The sequence below is a fragment of the Podarcis cretensis genome (genome assembly GCF_951804945.1).
Source record: "Podarcis cretensis genome assembly, chromosome: 14".
Classification (NCBI taxonomy): domain Eukaryota; kingdom Metazoa; phylum Chordata; class Lepidosauria; order Squamata; family Lacertidae; genus Podarcis; species Podarcis cretensis.
The window spans coordinates 23,476,407-23,492,640 of record NC_137183.1 but is presented as its reverse complement, the minus strand read 5'-3'; the positions used below and the strand labels follow the sequence as shown (position 1 = coordinate 23,492,640).

At 41.0% G+C, this 16,234-nt stretch overlaps 1 protein-coding gene across 4 annotated transcripts in view; it reads right to left on the bottom strand.

Moving 5' to 3' along the window:
• The window catches only part of LOC307203478 (protein FAM169B-like), a 55,277-nt gene that overhangs the window by 14,603 nt on the left and 24,440 nt on the right, over positions 1-16,234 (bottom strand). For all 4 annotated transcript variants that reach the window (XR_013833221.1, XM_079954356.1, XM_079954354.1 and 1 more), the window contains 5 exons: positions 14,837-14,936; positions 9,628-9,713; positions 7,184-7,358; positions 2,806-2,988; positions 587-715 (listed from right to left, as the gene is read on the bottom strand). Coding sequence is in view for 3 of the 4 variants with exons in the window: in XM_079954354.1 (XP_079810480.1) it covers positions 587-715; positions 2,806-2,988; positions 7,184-7,358; positions 9,628-9,713; positions 14,837-14,936 (673 nt within the window). In the remaining variant the exon portion in view is untranslated. The remainder of the gene's footprint in view (positions 1-586; positions 716-2,805; positions 2,989-7,183; positions 7,359-9,627; positions 9,714-14,836; positions 14,937-16,234) is intronic.

Genomic DNA, 16,234 nt, shown 5'->3' with positions numbered 1-16,234 from the left:
ATCCATCTCGGATGTTTAGAGCAAACAACAGCCAAGGGAGGCCCAATTTGGACTGGGTTCCCAATGCCTGCTACTTGTTTAAAACACACAGTCATGCAGTTGCTAATTGCATGAATGAACGGTGTCCTGTCTAGTTTGGTCCTTATTCATACACTTATAGGTCCTACAGAATTAGTCAATTGACTCTAGCACGCCTAACACAGAGAAAAATCCCACAAGAACAAGGAAGGGGTTAAACTGGAGGTCAAGGATCCCATGTTAGACAAGGCAGGGATCCATGTAGCGATTCCAGCTCTGGATGAATTTATGATCAATGCTCTAGATGAGACCACCGGCTGACCAGGAGAGCAGCAGAATGTTCAGTTCTGATTCAGTGTAGGCTAGCTTTTTGGTCCCCAACCCCACAGACTAACCATCACAGGTTCTGTATCATCTTTCTGTACCAGTTACAGAAAGCAGCTCCAAATTCCAACTTAACACACCACTTAAACATTGCCCAGAAAATCCTCCTCAGTTTTACCTTCGTCCATTAAGCTTAAAATTAACAGATGTGATGCAGCGCAGCCCTCACTGCTCTTTAACTCACTTTTCTGAAGCTTTTGTTCCATCTGGATCTTCAGCCAGATACTAACACGCTGGCTCCAGTCTCCCGGGGCTTCTATTTCCCACAGTCGAGACTGTTCCTCTGGATGGGTCTCCAAGAATCTCTGACAAACTAAGCAGGAAAGTTGACTTGTTCAAGGTGAAAAAAGTAGAAACTAAGAATTACTAAGAATGCCTACTATCTTAACCTGCCCTCCCGGAACTATTAATATTATTACATATTATTTATAAAGTGCCAAACACTGTACTAGACACTGTACTCATTAAAAGCAAATACAGTGGTACCCCGGGTTATGTACTTAATTCGTTCCAGAGGTCCGTTCTTAACCTGAAACTGTTCTTAACCTGAAGCACCACTTTAGCTAATGGCGCCTTCTGCTGCCACCACGCCACTGGAGCACGATTTCTGTTCTCATCCTGAAGCAAAGTTCTTAACCCGAGGTACTATTTCTGGGTTGGCGGAGTCTGTAACCTGAAGCGTATGTAACCTGAAGCGTATGTAACCCGAGATACCACTGTATATACAAATACATTTTGAAAAATGAGCAAGGTTCGTTGCAGGACTTGAAACACATATAATAATAATAATAATAATAATAATAATAATAATAATAATTTATTATTTATACCCCGCCCATCTGGCTGGGTTTCCCCAGCCACTCTGGGCGGCTTCCAACTGAATATTAAAAACAGTACAGCATCAGACATTAAAAACTTCCCTAAAGAGGGCTGCCTTCAGTTCTCTTTTAAAAGTAAAATAGTTGTTTATTGCCTTGACATCTGCTGGGAGGGCGTTCCACAGGGCAGGTGCCACTACTGAGAAGGCCCTCTGTCTGGTTCCCTGTAACCTTACTTCTCGCACTGAGGGAACCACCAGAAGGCCCTCGGCACTCAGTTAAATAAGGACTGAATACACCACCCATTATATACAGGCCTCTTAACTGCTACTGCATCCTAGCCAGCAGTGCAGTTCAGTAAGTTTCAATTCTGGACTTAAGAGTCTTAGTGGGGGTTCCTTAGATGGCAAACTACATGACTTCATTGACTTCAAAATATAGTAAGGTACAGTTGCCGTGTTTGAACGGCCTCCTGTTTATTCAGAACAGAAGAAGAACCTTGCTGGATCAGACCAGAGGTCTGTTTAGTTCAGTATCCTGTTTGTACAGTGGCCAACCAGATGCTTATAGGAAGTCTGTCACCAAGTTCTATTTTTATAAGACAGTGAGATAAACTTTTCTCTGTCTACTTTATGACCTCTATCATGTCCCCTCTTGTCTCAAAATAACACCTCAAAGTTGCATTTAGAATTTTGTATCAAGCAAGTTAAGGAAATTCTATTTTATCTTGGGATGGACTTGCACTGCTCTACAGATTGCATGAGACAAAGTGGGGAAATCTATCATTTTACATATGTAATGGACCATTACAGAACAACAATTTGAGTATTTTTATTTATATCTGAGCATTTGGAGCAGTCTGAAAGAATGTAAAGATCAGTCTGGGAATTCTGAAGTTTATTGTGCAACAATTAGTTCTATAACAATGTTTGGAAACCAGTGAGCAGCCTTGTCAAAAAGAGCTTATTTATGTCTTCCGCTCAAACTGAGGTTTTTTTTTTACAGCAGTGTCTGGGGCCTTTTTTTTTTTTAATAAAAAAAAATTAAGGGCTTGCCTCAGTAGATGCTGCACAGCTGTTTATAATGAGAAGTAACTCAATAGACTTGGCCTCACATCATACCATTTTCAATAAGGACAAGTTAAAATAGATTGTATTGGTTTGATGAAAGAATGCACTATTGAGATTAAAGCCTAGGAACCACCAATACCATCTCATTTATGTATTTATTTCACACCTAAATGTATACCACAGACTTCTTGTCTTCCAACTTTTGCAGCCACACCCTGAAATGAACTGCTGATCTAAACCAAAATAATCCCTGGGGCCTAGCCCTCCCATAAAGTGACGTATCGTTTATGACATTAGATAACACAAAACATGCTAGTTGTTTGTTGAAATTCTGACCGTACATTAATGTTTTCATAGCAGAGTGGATGCACATTCATGTGAGAGATTTCTGCCTGCAAAATAAAATCACTTAAAATATACAAAATATTATAGATACACAGGCAGAAAGCCTCTTTATGCTTCCTACAAACCATAATGACCTTTTAAGCCAAATGTTTCTAAACCAAGTCATTTACCTTGGTACATGACAGCAGAAACAGGACAGCTAAGTCCCAGGGCAACTTCAGCTGCAAATGTCTGACAAAAATCATGCAGCATTTTCATACCAACTCCACCTCTTCTAAACTTTTTTCGGACAAACATTGTGTCCAAAACTGGGAGCATGTAGCATTGGCTGGAGTACCCATCACACAGGCTTCCTGGAAGCAGAAAACAACATTGCCTGTAATTAAACTGAATTCCAAACACAGCTCATGAATGAGTTTATTAAAATCACTATGAAGCTGTAGACAGAAAGCTGGATTTAAAACCATGCAGCTCGCTGGGTGGACTAGTATAAACAGCAAGAAACTGCCCTTTAGACTCCAGCTCAAAACACAGCTCTGGTTCCAGGCTGCAGCTCCTGTAATAGATGGGAAGGATCCTGAGTTGGAAAAGCCCCATCCCAGGTCTGGATTCTGTGACCTTGACCTGGCTCTGACATATGGCAAAAGAGCAGTATTTCCATATGAAATATATCACAGCAGCGTTCTCTCTCTCTGTGGTTTTTGAAAATCAATGTGTACATTATACACAGTATACCATATTTCTTTCTATTATACAACAGGCTGATTCTTCTTACTCCTACTACTTTTTGAAAAATGCTGCTCACACACAACACTGACTGCCAATCAGCTACTGGGCCATGTTCAAGATCTTGTTAACATATAAAACCCTGAAGAACTTGGGACCAGGTTACTTGAAAGACTGCCTGACTGCCCCCATGTAGACCTGTAAGATCACTTAGTTCACCTGGGGAAACTCTTTATGCGGCACAGCACCCTACAGAGTATCATAGGGTGGTGACCCAGAAGCTGGAATTATCAGTTGTTGCCCCTGTACTGTGGAATACCTTCCCCTCTGTCATATGTGAAGTAGCAACTCTCAGTGGTTTCAGGTATCTCGTAAAAAACGTATCTTTTGGCCCAGGCTTTTGCTGACATTGCATCCTGTTCTGCATGTCTGAACCTTCTGAATTCCTGTTTTATTTGCTTTATGTTTGCTGTTTCACTGGTTTTAGGCTGTGTTTCTGTTTTAGTGTTTAGTTTTTTCAAACACTTAAGAGATTTCTGAAATATTAAGCAGTATAAAAATGCTTTTAAAAAAGGAATGAACATAGACCTTTCAGGCCTATTAACAGCTAAAATCAGACCCAAACAACATGTGACCCCTTCATGCCCATCAGAGCCACAACTCCCCTCCTGTTTTGCTGCAATCACACACACAGCTGATCACAAAACAAGTATTGTGAACAATGTTGAGCTTGGTGGATGACATGTTCTGCAGGCCCAGCTAAATTGGGAGCTCATGGTTTCAGAGAAGCAAGCTCCCATTTCTTCCCTTGATCTCACAGGCAGGTTAACTGGCAACCATGTTATCCTTCAAGACCAGCCACGAATAGCATCATCTTCTCTTTTCTGTTCCATTTATGAGGACAGCTCACTTATTTGAATGTCCAAGAATCCTGCTGCATAAGGCTCCCTTAGGGTGGGACTCATTGCCCTCCAATTACTCATAAGATCAAGCATATGGGCACAGCTAATAAAAGCATTAGGCCCCTGCGTGAGCCAAGAAACCCAGCACATCCTGGACTGGCCGGCAGCCCGGCAGAGATGTCAGATTCTGGCAACATGAGCCCATTCATTTTGGGATGCTGACAAAGGTTTTGCTTCAAGATCTGCAATAGCCTTAAAAGGGGACCGTAGAACTGCTAGCAGGCTCACCAATCCTGTTGTCATCCTATAGAGTTTCTTACTATTTCACTTCTTAATTTGATAGAATCTTGCAAACACCTGGAATAAGGTTGGGGAGCTAAAGGATCTGCTCAATTAAATCAGCTCAATTAAACAGTTGATCATCCTGCTTTAGGAACCTCAGGCCAAGGATGAAATGTGCCCCCTCTGGGCCTCTCTGTTCAGCCCTTGGGACTCTTTCCCTAGGCCACACTCCTCACTGGCCTTGCTTCACATCCTGTTGAGTGTTTTCTTCTGGCTAAAATGCACCCTTGAGTTCTGATAATCTTCTTGCTTTTCTGGAGGGAGATTACATTCCTTCGATGGAGTTACATTCCTTCTAAACAGTTACATTCCTTCTAAAGGAGTAGGAATGTAGCTTGAGGTGCTTCTGGATACAACTTTGTCATTGGAGACCCAAGTGACCTCAGTGGCTGGGAGCACCTTTTATCATCTGTCATATTCACTAGCTACAACTGTATTTGGAAAACGGTAACTTAGACACCATCATCCATGCACTGGTACCCTTAAGACTTGATTACTGCAATGCACTCTGCGTGGGGCTGCCTTTGGCCCTGGTCCAGACGCTCCAGCTGGTGCAGGATGCAGCAGCTAGACTGCTGACTGGGCAGACAGCCAAGAGCATGTGACACTTCTGTTAAAACATCTGCATTGGCTGCCCATATCCTACCAGTCCAGGTTAAAGGTTCTTGGGTTGATACAAACACTGAACAACTGGGGTACAAGATGCCCTAAGGCCTGCCTCAGCCCTTACATCCCAACGCAATCACTTTGTACACATTTTAAAGACACTCCCCTCACTAATGCTGAATGTGCAGCTGACAAGGGCACAACACACCGTTGGGCATATCAGAATCAGAAGGCATGGCAACTGAGCACATTCCTGCTCCCCAACACATAGTCACTGAATTGAAAGGAAGGGGAGAGGTGGTATGACGACTTCTCTTACTCTCTGGGTGTACACACTGAGTGTTATGGGCAAGGGAAATGACAAGCAGAGTCAACGGATGCCATCACAGAAGGCAGTCTTTGTGAAGTCTGCTTCTTCAGGGCCTTTAATCTGTTTGGTTAGGTCACGCATGCTAAATGACTAACCTGTGAGCCAGCAGAATGGTAAACAGCAATTACAAGGGCAGAGAAAAGAGACAGCCATTAACGCTCTCAAACATCCAAAAGCTCAGGAAAAGCCCAACCCCATCCTGCCCCACATCTGAAAGACTCAAACCAAACAAAATTGCACATTCCAGTTAGTTCCCTGATTAACAAGCTGGCTTGGCACACACTTGTCCAGAGAGACCTTCTGCAGACAGAGCCCTTGTGTAACAGGAGAGAATGTTTCTGCTGAATGGTACCCAAAGTCAACCCATTGTGTGATTTGTGTACAGACACACACACACACCTACACAAAACCCAAAAGAGACAGCAAAATCTCCAGCTTCAAATAAAACTAAGAAGGCATGGCTTGGTGTGTGTGTAGATACACACACACAAACAAAAACACATTGTATATTTGTTTAATTCTTAGTATATTTGAAGCTTTGTCTCTAATGCAAAAATAAAAATGCATGCATTAGTAGAAAGAGGCAGAAAGAAAAGATGACGCTTGGAATCTGATGGAACCGCTATAGCCATCTAAACCAAGCCCCCTACCCTCTGCCAGCAGGGGAAACAAAAACCCAGAGAGAAGGTAAATGGAATGGAGTATCCTGAAAAGGGTATGGATGACTGACCAGCTGAAACCCTGCATAGCTGCCCATCAACTAATATTCCCAGGGAGGTGTAAGAATAAAACAATTAAAAATACATCATATACTATGTTCTATGACAAGACTGCTGTTTCTTTATACACACTTTGCATCAGCTCCTCTTGCTAGTTAGTTGAGGAAGCAGAAGTCAACATCCTCCTCAAGCTCCTTTTGCTATCCCAACCAATGTACTCAAGAGAGATCTCTGTATCAAGAAACAATCTTTTAACAATTAGCTCACACAGTTAGCTAAGGAATGAATGGCTAGCCAGTAGCTGCACTATGAATTATAAAGAAAAGCCAAAGAACCACAACACATGTTCTTAAAACAAACTATAATATATCCAAGCCTTTAACAATTTTTGAAGACCGGCTACATTAAGATCAGCGGCAGGGATTGTGTGACTATAGCGATGTTGTTGGACTGCAACTCCCATCAGCTCCAGCTAATGGTAAGGGTGATGGGTGTTGGAGTCCTGCAAGGGCCACACATTCCCTATCTAAATAGGGTTTAGATAACCCTGTTTTGGGATTATTAAGTCAATATATGTTTTGCCCAAGCAAACAGCCCACTTGCAATCTAACCCAGAAGTCTCCAATTAACAACTTACCAGGTTCAGAAAAACCCAGTATTTTCAAACATAGTTTAAAGTTGGTTTAAGATCCTGGCTTGTTACAACGCTGGTGGGCCACAGTTTCTCAGTTTGCATGAAGGGAAAAACCAGGAGTAATTGGAGAATTCTGGCTCTGGTTGTTGTGAATATTAAGCTGAGATAGGATTCTCCAAACCAAGCCAACCATCTAAAATGGTGCCCTTCATTTTCCTCAGTATGCCTGCATGAATAAAACAAGTGTACCTTTCACTTTTACGGTGTAAAAGGCAGCTGCATCTCCACTCCTCCAAAATATTTTGGCACACTCTTTCTCAGAATGAGGCACAAAGAGCACATCATGAGTCAAACTCCTCTCTAGCATTCCAAAAATAATGACGTTAAGCACAAAGAGGACAATTCTTTCTTCAAATGTCTGCACCTTACAAAACAAATAGGGGCAGGGGAGGGAAGAAAATAAGAGAAATCAAAACATTCTGGTTCCCAGTAAAAGTGCTTTACATTTGTTGGTGTTGGTAATTTGTGTGATGTTAAAATATCTAAGGAGGTAAGGTCAGCAGGATGACAAATTTGCCCAAATATATAAGATTTGCACAGGAAATATTCCCAGATTACACATTGTGTAATAAATATGGTTAGAAAACAAGTAAGATTATGACAGAGGGAATCAGGAAAAAAACTGCTGGAAAAGGTGGTTAGGAAGAATTCTGAATTCTTCTTTTTATCTTTTTTTATAATGCTTTTTTACTGGCTTCTATGTTATACCACTGTTTTATGAAACCATTTTATTGCCTTTTGGTTGTACTTTTGTATGCCACTTAGAGATTTTTAAATATTAAGCAATTTAAGTACTTTTAAATAAATAAAACACAAAACAAACTAATTTGCTCTAAAGTTATCAGACATTTGCACATAATAGACTTACTGTATCAAATCAGTTGGGGAATATGTAAAATAAAGAGTTAGTCAGAGAGGTATGTCAAACGACATTAAAATTAAGAGGAAAGCACAGGAAGAATTTTAGATGAGAGAAATCCCTTTAAACAAGAACTCCATAAAATAAATGCAATTTATGTTTAAATGGCCCAAGACAGAAGGCATTTGTAAATGGGTGTGTAAGTAACACACTGTGCCAAAGGTTAATAAGGCTGGCTCTTCGCAACAGATGGCCAATCAAGCAGCACTAATGGTGAAGGGCTATTATTGAAAATGAAATAACTCCGTTATCTGATTGTCTTGCCTAGTACCTGGCCAAAGGAGGCAAAGTGGACAGAAATGGAAAAGGACAAACCAGCAGATAAATGGAAATGGGGCTGAGGAAGATTACTCGTTTTTATAATGTGTGGAACGTGGGGGCATGGATGGCAATGGGGAAAGTTGAATTATCCATGGAAATGCCTTTAGAAAGATGCACCCTGAAAGGGCAGAAATGCCTATGGAGTTGTGTGTTTGCATGTATATATGTATATACCATATTTTTAGCTCTATAAGACGCACTTTTTCCCTTCTAAAAAGTAAGGGAAAATGTGTGTGTGTCTTATGGAGCGAATGCAGGCTGCGCAGCTAAGCCCAAAGCCAGAACAGGGAGACAGAGCACTGCGCAGCGCTCTGTCTTGCTGTTCTAGCTTGGGGTTACCTGCGCAAAGCCTCCGCAAGGCAGCGGGGTGAAGGCACACACCCTAATCTTCCTCTAAGGTCATAGCTGCTTCAGGCCAAAATACACATGATATGTAGTTTGGATCCATTGCTCCGTGTCCGCTTCTCTGGAGCAGCAGAAAACAACCTTTCTCCCTCCTCTATGTGACATCCTTTTATATATTTGAACATGGCTATCATATCACCCCTTAACCTCCTCTTCTCCAGGCTAAACATGCCCAGCTCCCTTAGCCGTTCCTCATAAGGCATCGTTTCCAGGCCTTTGACCATTTTGGTTGCCCTCCTCTGGACACGTTCCAGTTTGTCAGTGTCCTTCTTGAACTGTGGTGCCCAGAACTGGACACAGTACTCCAGGTGAGGTCTGACCAGAGCAGAATACAGTGGCACTATTATTATAGTTAAACAGCATCATGAGCCTTCAGAGACCATTCTCTAAGCTCTGGAAGAGGATTGGCTTATTCTTTCCTCCATCTGCACTGCTGACCAACCTCCTGAAGCTGGCATTAGCTCTGCTAGGTACAAAAATACAGGCACAGCGCTGTTACCCGAGGAAGACTACTCCCCCAGCACAAGTGATGGGATTAAACTGCTCATGGGAATGGGGTCAAAATTTAACAGAAACAAAAAGAGATTCCCACATGGCCATGATTTCTCGGAATGCTTTAATAGGGTTTAATTAATCAGAAATGTGCTTATCAACAAACAATTCCATAAATGGATGACAGTTCTAGCATCAAGGTACCACCAGCATGTGATGAAAACTCAAAAATGCTATGCCTTCAGGAGAGTTTTCAGAGGCAAGAGTTTTGGTCTGTTCCTGCTACTACTCCACACCATTCCAAAATATTCCAATTTCTCTGAAAAGCTAGATATTAAGGAAATCAAGTCATGTATAGATTAATGTTTCATATAATCCATTCCATACTGTATCAAGTGGGGGCACTAAGCATCACTACCCTATTTAAAAAAGCCAGCACACAATCAACTGAGACCATCTTGCTGACAGATATAAAGGTTTTTAAGTAAATACCTACCTGTTTCAGCCCCTCCCGGGAATGATCAGCTGTTTTCATTACATCTTCAATAAGCCACCAGGAACTATGCAAATAAATTGCTAATACTAAAAAAGAATGAAATGAAGACGTTTCATTGAAATGGTTGCCACCATGATACCAAGAGCTCATACAGGGTTTCAGCTGTGCTGTCTTCCTCTTGCTGTTGTCAGTTATTTCCATTATCAACTATTCATCAAACCACCCTTTGTATTGTAGGATCCCAGGGCAGTATACAGATGAAAGAATTCAAATCAATATAAATAAGAAAAGGAAATCACAGCAGCAACTATAGAACCAATTCAGCAGCAGACACAGAATTAACCATACCTAGGTTGGCATTCCTCCCCCCAAATGCCACTGGAAATAGATGTGTTCCTGTTGACAATGGAAAATAATCACCAAGGAAGGCAAAAGAACCTCCCAAAGTATTTATCACCACAGGGAAGACCCTCTTTCAAGTCACTTTACAATGGGTCACACCAGTCATGCAGTATAGACATGGGCTTTTTTCTATTTATTTAAAACATTTTATAAGACTCTTCCATCAATAATCCAAGGGCAGCTCACAACAATAAAACACAATTCCAAGAAAATCAATGCATTGCAATACATCATAAGCCAATCGCCACGCAGACTGGGTATTTACAACCTACAATGGCAGGGTGACCAGGCAGGCCTTTTGCAAGCACCAGGCAAATGTCAATATTCTGTGTTTTTCCAAATTTTGAGATGAAGCTCTCATCCCAAAGCACATACATTTTTTTAAAAAATAATATTTTAGGATAAAAGACACTTAGAAATGCCTAAAATAGATTACACATTTAAATACAATACATGTTTCAATGTAAAGTTTTGTTCAGATTTTTTAAAACACCCACCTTAACTCAGAAAGAGGCCAAATAAACTTATAGCTGAACACATGCAAAATTGTCATAGACCATCCATTGCTACTTAAAAGTCATCTCCAACACCTTGAAATGAGTACAGAAGACAACAGGGAAATAACGCAAGCAATGTTTTTTTGTTCTTAACTGTCACTTCAATCAAAGAATACTTCCAGAAAGAAAAATACAGTTGTGTGCATCAATGGAAGATCTACATTACTGAGTGAGATAAAACACACCAGGGAACAGAAGCTATACAACATTTAATGGTGGAGGGCAGAATTTATGTACCAGTAAGTGAAATGGAAGAAGTGGTGCATTTCAAACCGCAAAAAGCTTTAACAGGAATGTCATCAATTGCCTATGTTAGCCCCAAGACTGTACAAATGTTCTAATGCACATATATAAGGCTGGTTTCTCTGCACTAGCTCCCAAGTGAGCTTGAAGGGTAAGTGCAATCAGTTAGTTAACCTATAATTTGAATAAATTATTAAAGCATGCACCAAAATGTGTTTACATGCAAGCTGTGAAAGAAAGGGAAAAGGGGAAGCTGCAGATGCATAATTACAACTAGGCCCATTTCATTACATATTTCACACTCCCTTGCAGAGGGTTTTCATGTGTTTTCTTTATGAAGCATGAGCAGCCCACAAAAGGTTGTATCCAATTGTAGCTCTACATAACTCGTTCTGATAGTGCAAGGATATATGCTTGCTCAACAGAACTTTATCTTCTCCACTCCCTGTGCATTGCCTAAATCTGTTCTAGGTTCGCCCCCAAGCCTCTGGAGCAGATTCAGAGAGGGCATGGGGTTTGCACAGAGGGTGGGCATGAAAATACCATTGCCCAAGCATTAATACTTATACTAATAGAATGAGTGCACTGGGTACTGCTCCAGAACTCCATCTTCCCACACTAGCCAAGAAATAGGCAATTAGCAATGGTGAACAAGCACCAGACAAATGGGACAAAAGGAGTCCAACGTCAATGAGAGCTGTGTCGATTTAATAGCAAGCAGAGTTTGGCTCTGCCTAAAGAAACTCTATGCAAAATACATGGAAATGACTTGACTTTTTATGGCACATTTCCTGTGCTATTCAATAATTTAAAGGAAGAGAGGGGAAGTAGTCCAGTAAAGCTGACATAGCAACTGTCACATCATATTGCTTGGATTACTTTGCCTGTACAGATCTCTTTGCGGAAGGAGAGGGAAAGGCTTCTCCATATCCCATATGAAGGTATATTCACCATTAATTTAAAGTGGTGGCTGGTACCCATTGGGACTGCTGTGGCAGACGGCAAGGAGGCCAATGACAGGCGGAGTCAACTAGGTCTGCCTTTGTCTCCACCCTCCTCCTCCTGCTGCCTGTTGAGGTCCGCAAAGGCAGCACTGAGAATGCAGAGGAGGAGGAGAAGGAAGAGGATAGCCAATGTCATCCACCGGACTGGCTGTAAGAAGGCAGGCAAGTGGGAGTTGACTAAGGACACAGTGTGGTTGGTGGGGCAGTGCCCCGTTCACCCTAATGGACGAGCCTCCACTATTAATATAGTATAATAATATAGTAAACAGATTTTCCCTTAGTGCACTCATGTTCCCATCTAGCCAGCTTAAGTCCCCACTTAAGTCCCTTTAGCCCACTTAAGTCCCCACTTAGCCAACCCCACTGAGCCCACTTAAGTCCCCATTTAAGTCCCCTTAGCCCACTCCGGCCCCCTCAAGTTCCATTCAGCCCATTTTGAATACAAAGAAGTCTTACAACACCTTTGTCACCCTCGTTATGGAGAAGGGCATATCAACACCGACACAAAAAACACTGAGAAGAGAGAAGGAAGGGCCTCAAATGCTTTGGACCTGCTTGTGCATTGACAATAGGCAGGACCTTCACTCCTGGTCCTGGTGACAACTTTTTTTCATTTCAGCAAGCCTACCCAGACATATAATTTAGTTACTTATATTTGTTTTCAAAAAAAATCTATGTGTTTTATATAATAATAATAATTTATTATTTATACCTCGCCCATCTGGCTGGGTTTCCCCAGCCACTCTGGACGGCTTCCAACAAAACACTAAAATACAAGAACCTATTAAACATTAAAAGCTTCCCTAAACAGGGCTGCCTTCAGATGTCTTCTAAAAGTTTGGTAGTTGTTTTTCTCTTTGACATCTGGTGGGAGGGTGTTCCACAGGGCGGGTGCCACTACCAAGAAGGCCCTCTGCCTGGTTCCCTGTAACTTGGCTTCTCGCAGCAAGGGAACCGCCAGAAGGCCCTTGGCGCTGGACCTCAGTGACTGGGCAGAACAATGGAGGTGGAGGTGGAGACGCTCCTTCAGGTATACTGGACCTTGATAATTATTTTATGCCTATTTGTTTTTTAATAGGTTTTTTTTATTTTACCCAGGGCTTTTTTCCAGCTGGAACTGACAGGAACTCAGTTCTGGCGCCTTTGCCTTTACAAGAGAAGCATTAATGGTGAGTTCCAGCACTTCTTTTTCGGGAAAAATAGCACTGATCTTACCTGCCATTTTATTATGTACACTGCTTAGTGAGCTTTGGGATTAAATGGTTTATAAATCTTTCTAAAGAAAGAAATAATAAAATTAATAAATGCACATTCAGAATCTTAGAAAGGTCCAAAGTTGGGTATATTGTGGCAAGATGTGGTGGGATGGTCTGATTTAGGGCAGGGGGAGCAGTTGTAAAGGACATGCATGACGCATAGGTCATAAGACATCTGAGGGTCTAGAACACAGCTCAGGACATGGTTGACATGTCCTAGTCTAGTCACCACCCATGTCCAACAGGTGGAGCATGGGAAGAAGACAGCATAGTGGGAGGCTCCCCAACAGGACTTTAGTTTTTCACAGACCCTAGAAGAGGCAGGAGGCCATAGCTTCCACTGGTGGAAGTCTTCCTACCTTTATTTTCCTATTGCAAACTTAACTGCAGTGCCTTCAAAAACTGAAGTGGAAAAGATAAACTTCTTACCTACTGCATGGACTGCAAACTTTTACACCTAGTTTTGTAATTCAGTGTGAAGGTATTATGGCACACAGTGTACCACAGAAGTACAAGGAGAACATTTTGAGTCCAAAACTCATTTATAAGTTTACTCTTCTCCATTACTACAGACTGATGTCAGGAAACACTTTGTTCTTTTGTTCCCATTTATACCTTATCACAAACCATTACCATCCTGCAATCCTATTAAAGCAGGCTTAAGGGAGATCTCAATCACAAGGTGTCTAGAAACAGTGATAATATTTGGCGGAAGGCTGTAACTTTGGTTCTCAATGTGGCTCAGTTAGCAAATCTCAAATAATGGCAAATCAGTAGACAATTGAGAGAAACTGTGGAAGAGTTTAGTAATGAAGTAAGACCATGTTTTTAAATTGGGTCGTGGATTAAAATTCAAATATAGGCAAAAATAGGAAGATAAAACATAGAGAGGGAAATGTTCTCCTGTGTTGGTTTGTGTGTATTTCTGCAGAACACAAATATTTGCAGACAAAAAGTTCTTCAGAGCATTTGTTGTGGGAGGGAAGTTAAAAATGGTATACTGGTAATATTTAAGTAAGGATTTGTACAGCAATTCCACAAAGCTCATGAATATTTATGAGAGTGGATACGTTATAGACCCACTGCCAACACCCAAGTTTCAGTTTAAATAGGAAACACATTGTTAAAATGCATTTGCCACGTTTCAAATATCTGAAAAGTATTGAGAGATATTTGTTTCAGTGTTCATTTAAACAGTAGCATAAAGTAATGTTGCTTACCTGCCCACTGACATTGGATCTGCAGTACCAGCAAGAACCTGGGAAAGACACTACTACCTTTTCTCCCAATTTCTCCATACTTTTGCATGAAGGTTCCAAATTCCTGGCAGCTCCAGGTAGGGCTGAGAGAGACTCCTGCCTGAAACCACGGAGAGCCACTGCCAGTCATTGTAGACAATACTGAGCTAGATGGTTCAATGGCCTGATTTCAGGATAAGGCATAAGAATAACTGTGTATCTTATTGTTGAAACCTGCCCCAGGACATTATGATAAAGGGTTGGTAAGAAATCAAATAAATGAATAAGGTTTTTCATGTATTTGTTAGCAATAGTAGTAGTTACATTTATATTCCACTCTTCGTCCAAGAAGGTCAGAGCAGTTTACATATACAACTTTCACATGGCCTCCCATCCAGACACTTTTCATGGCTAGACTGCCTTAGCTTCAGCAGCTGAATCATATCATATGCCTTCAGATCATTCTGTGAGCCATGCTGCAAACTGGAAGAATAGGGTAAGCCACTCACCTGTGTTCTTATCTTGTGGATCAATTAAAACCAGAAGCTTATGTTTGCTGTCTTCTTTAAACAGAGGAAGGAAGTGCATCAATGGAGCCTCAAGTTTAACCTGTAATCAAAGCAGTTATTTGCATTCATAATCTGCAACAAAAAGTAGGACTGCAGTTGCTGTTTTTAATTAATAGCAAAAGTCCAACTGTATAAACTTGGGATCTGTCTATGGGAGATGGCATTGAGGTTCCAAAACTACACTAGCACATAATTGTTATAACAAACCAGGATCAATCCAGTTTCAAATTTTGGTTTGTTAACTGTGGTTTAGACATACCAGCTTCCTGTATTTTTACATAAAAGAGCCTGCAGTTTTCTTTCAAACCACAAACAGAAGCTTTAAACTTCCTTCCCTCATTCTGGAAAGATGGAGAAGCACATGAACACAAGCATTGTCAAAGTAAATAACTGCTGGCCAGAAAACATTTGTTACTGGTAAACAAATATAGAAAGGTAAATAAATACTGTAGTAAAATAAACAAATAGAAAACAATGGTTTCCTGTCAGTTCTGAATCAAGCCTAAGTGTCTTATCGGCTTAGAACACTATAAAATTATGACCACTGCATAATAATGGTATCTATAAATGGATCATAGCATTTATAAAGTAATCAATAAGATTAGGTTGCCCCACTGTGTAACACACTGTGTCACTTTTTGTGGGGCAGGGAGTGGGGGAGGTAGAAATTCCTAATCATGTATGAAAGAAGTATCCTGTGATTTTAAGGTGGTTGGGCAACCAAATACAAGTTGGCATTCTGGGTGTTGGAACTGACCCCCCCCCCCCAAAAAAAAAACCACACCACACACACCTCAATGATCAATTCAGTTCCACTCTCTGAATAATCCAGAATAGACATACCTACTCTCCTTTAGATAAAAGCCATTACCAATTTGTTTATTTCACTTTTTTTTCAAAGAATAATAATAATAATAATAATAATAATAATAATAATTTATTATTTATACCCCGCCCATCTGGCTGGGCCTCCCCAGCCACTCTGGGCGGCTTCCATAGAAACCAAAAATACATACAAAGAATGTATGATAGTTTAAAACTGGCCTAAGCAAAGATACTTGTGTTTAATTAAAAACGAACAACAAATTCAAAACAGTGAGGGCAATACCCAGGCCCAAAATGATGAGGTGGTAGAAATGAAGGGAAAGGGGATGTTTAATTACAAGCATCTCATCTCATGCTTGGATGAACATCATCTCAGTGTAATCCTCTTCCACCATAACATTAAGCCAAATACCCAGTTTTCTTTGCCATAGAAATTGGGAACATTTTGATTTTTCATCTCAGAACTTGATTAGCAAACTGCCAAATGCAAGTGTTTGTTATAACTGGGAAGGG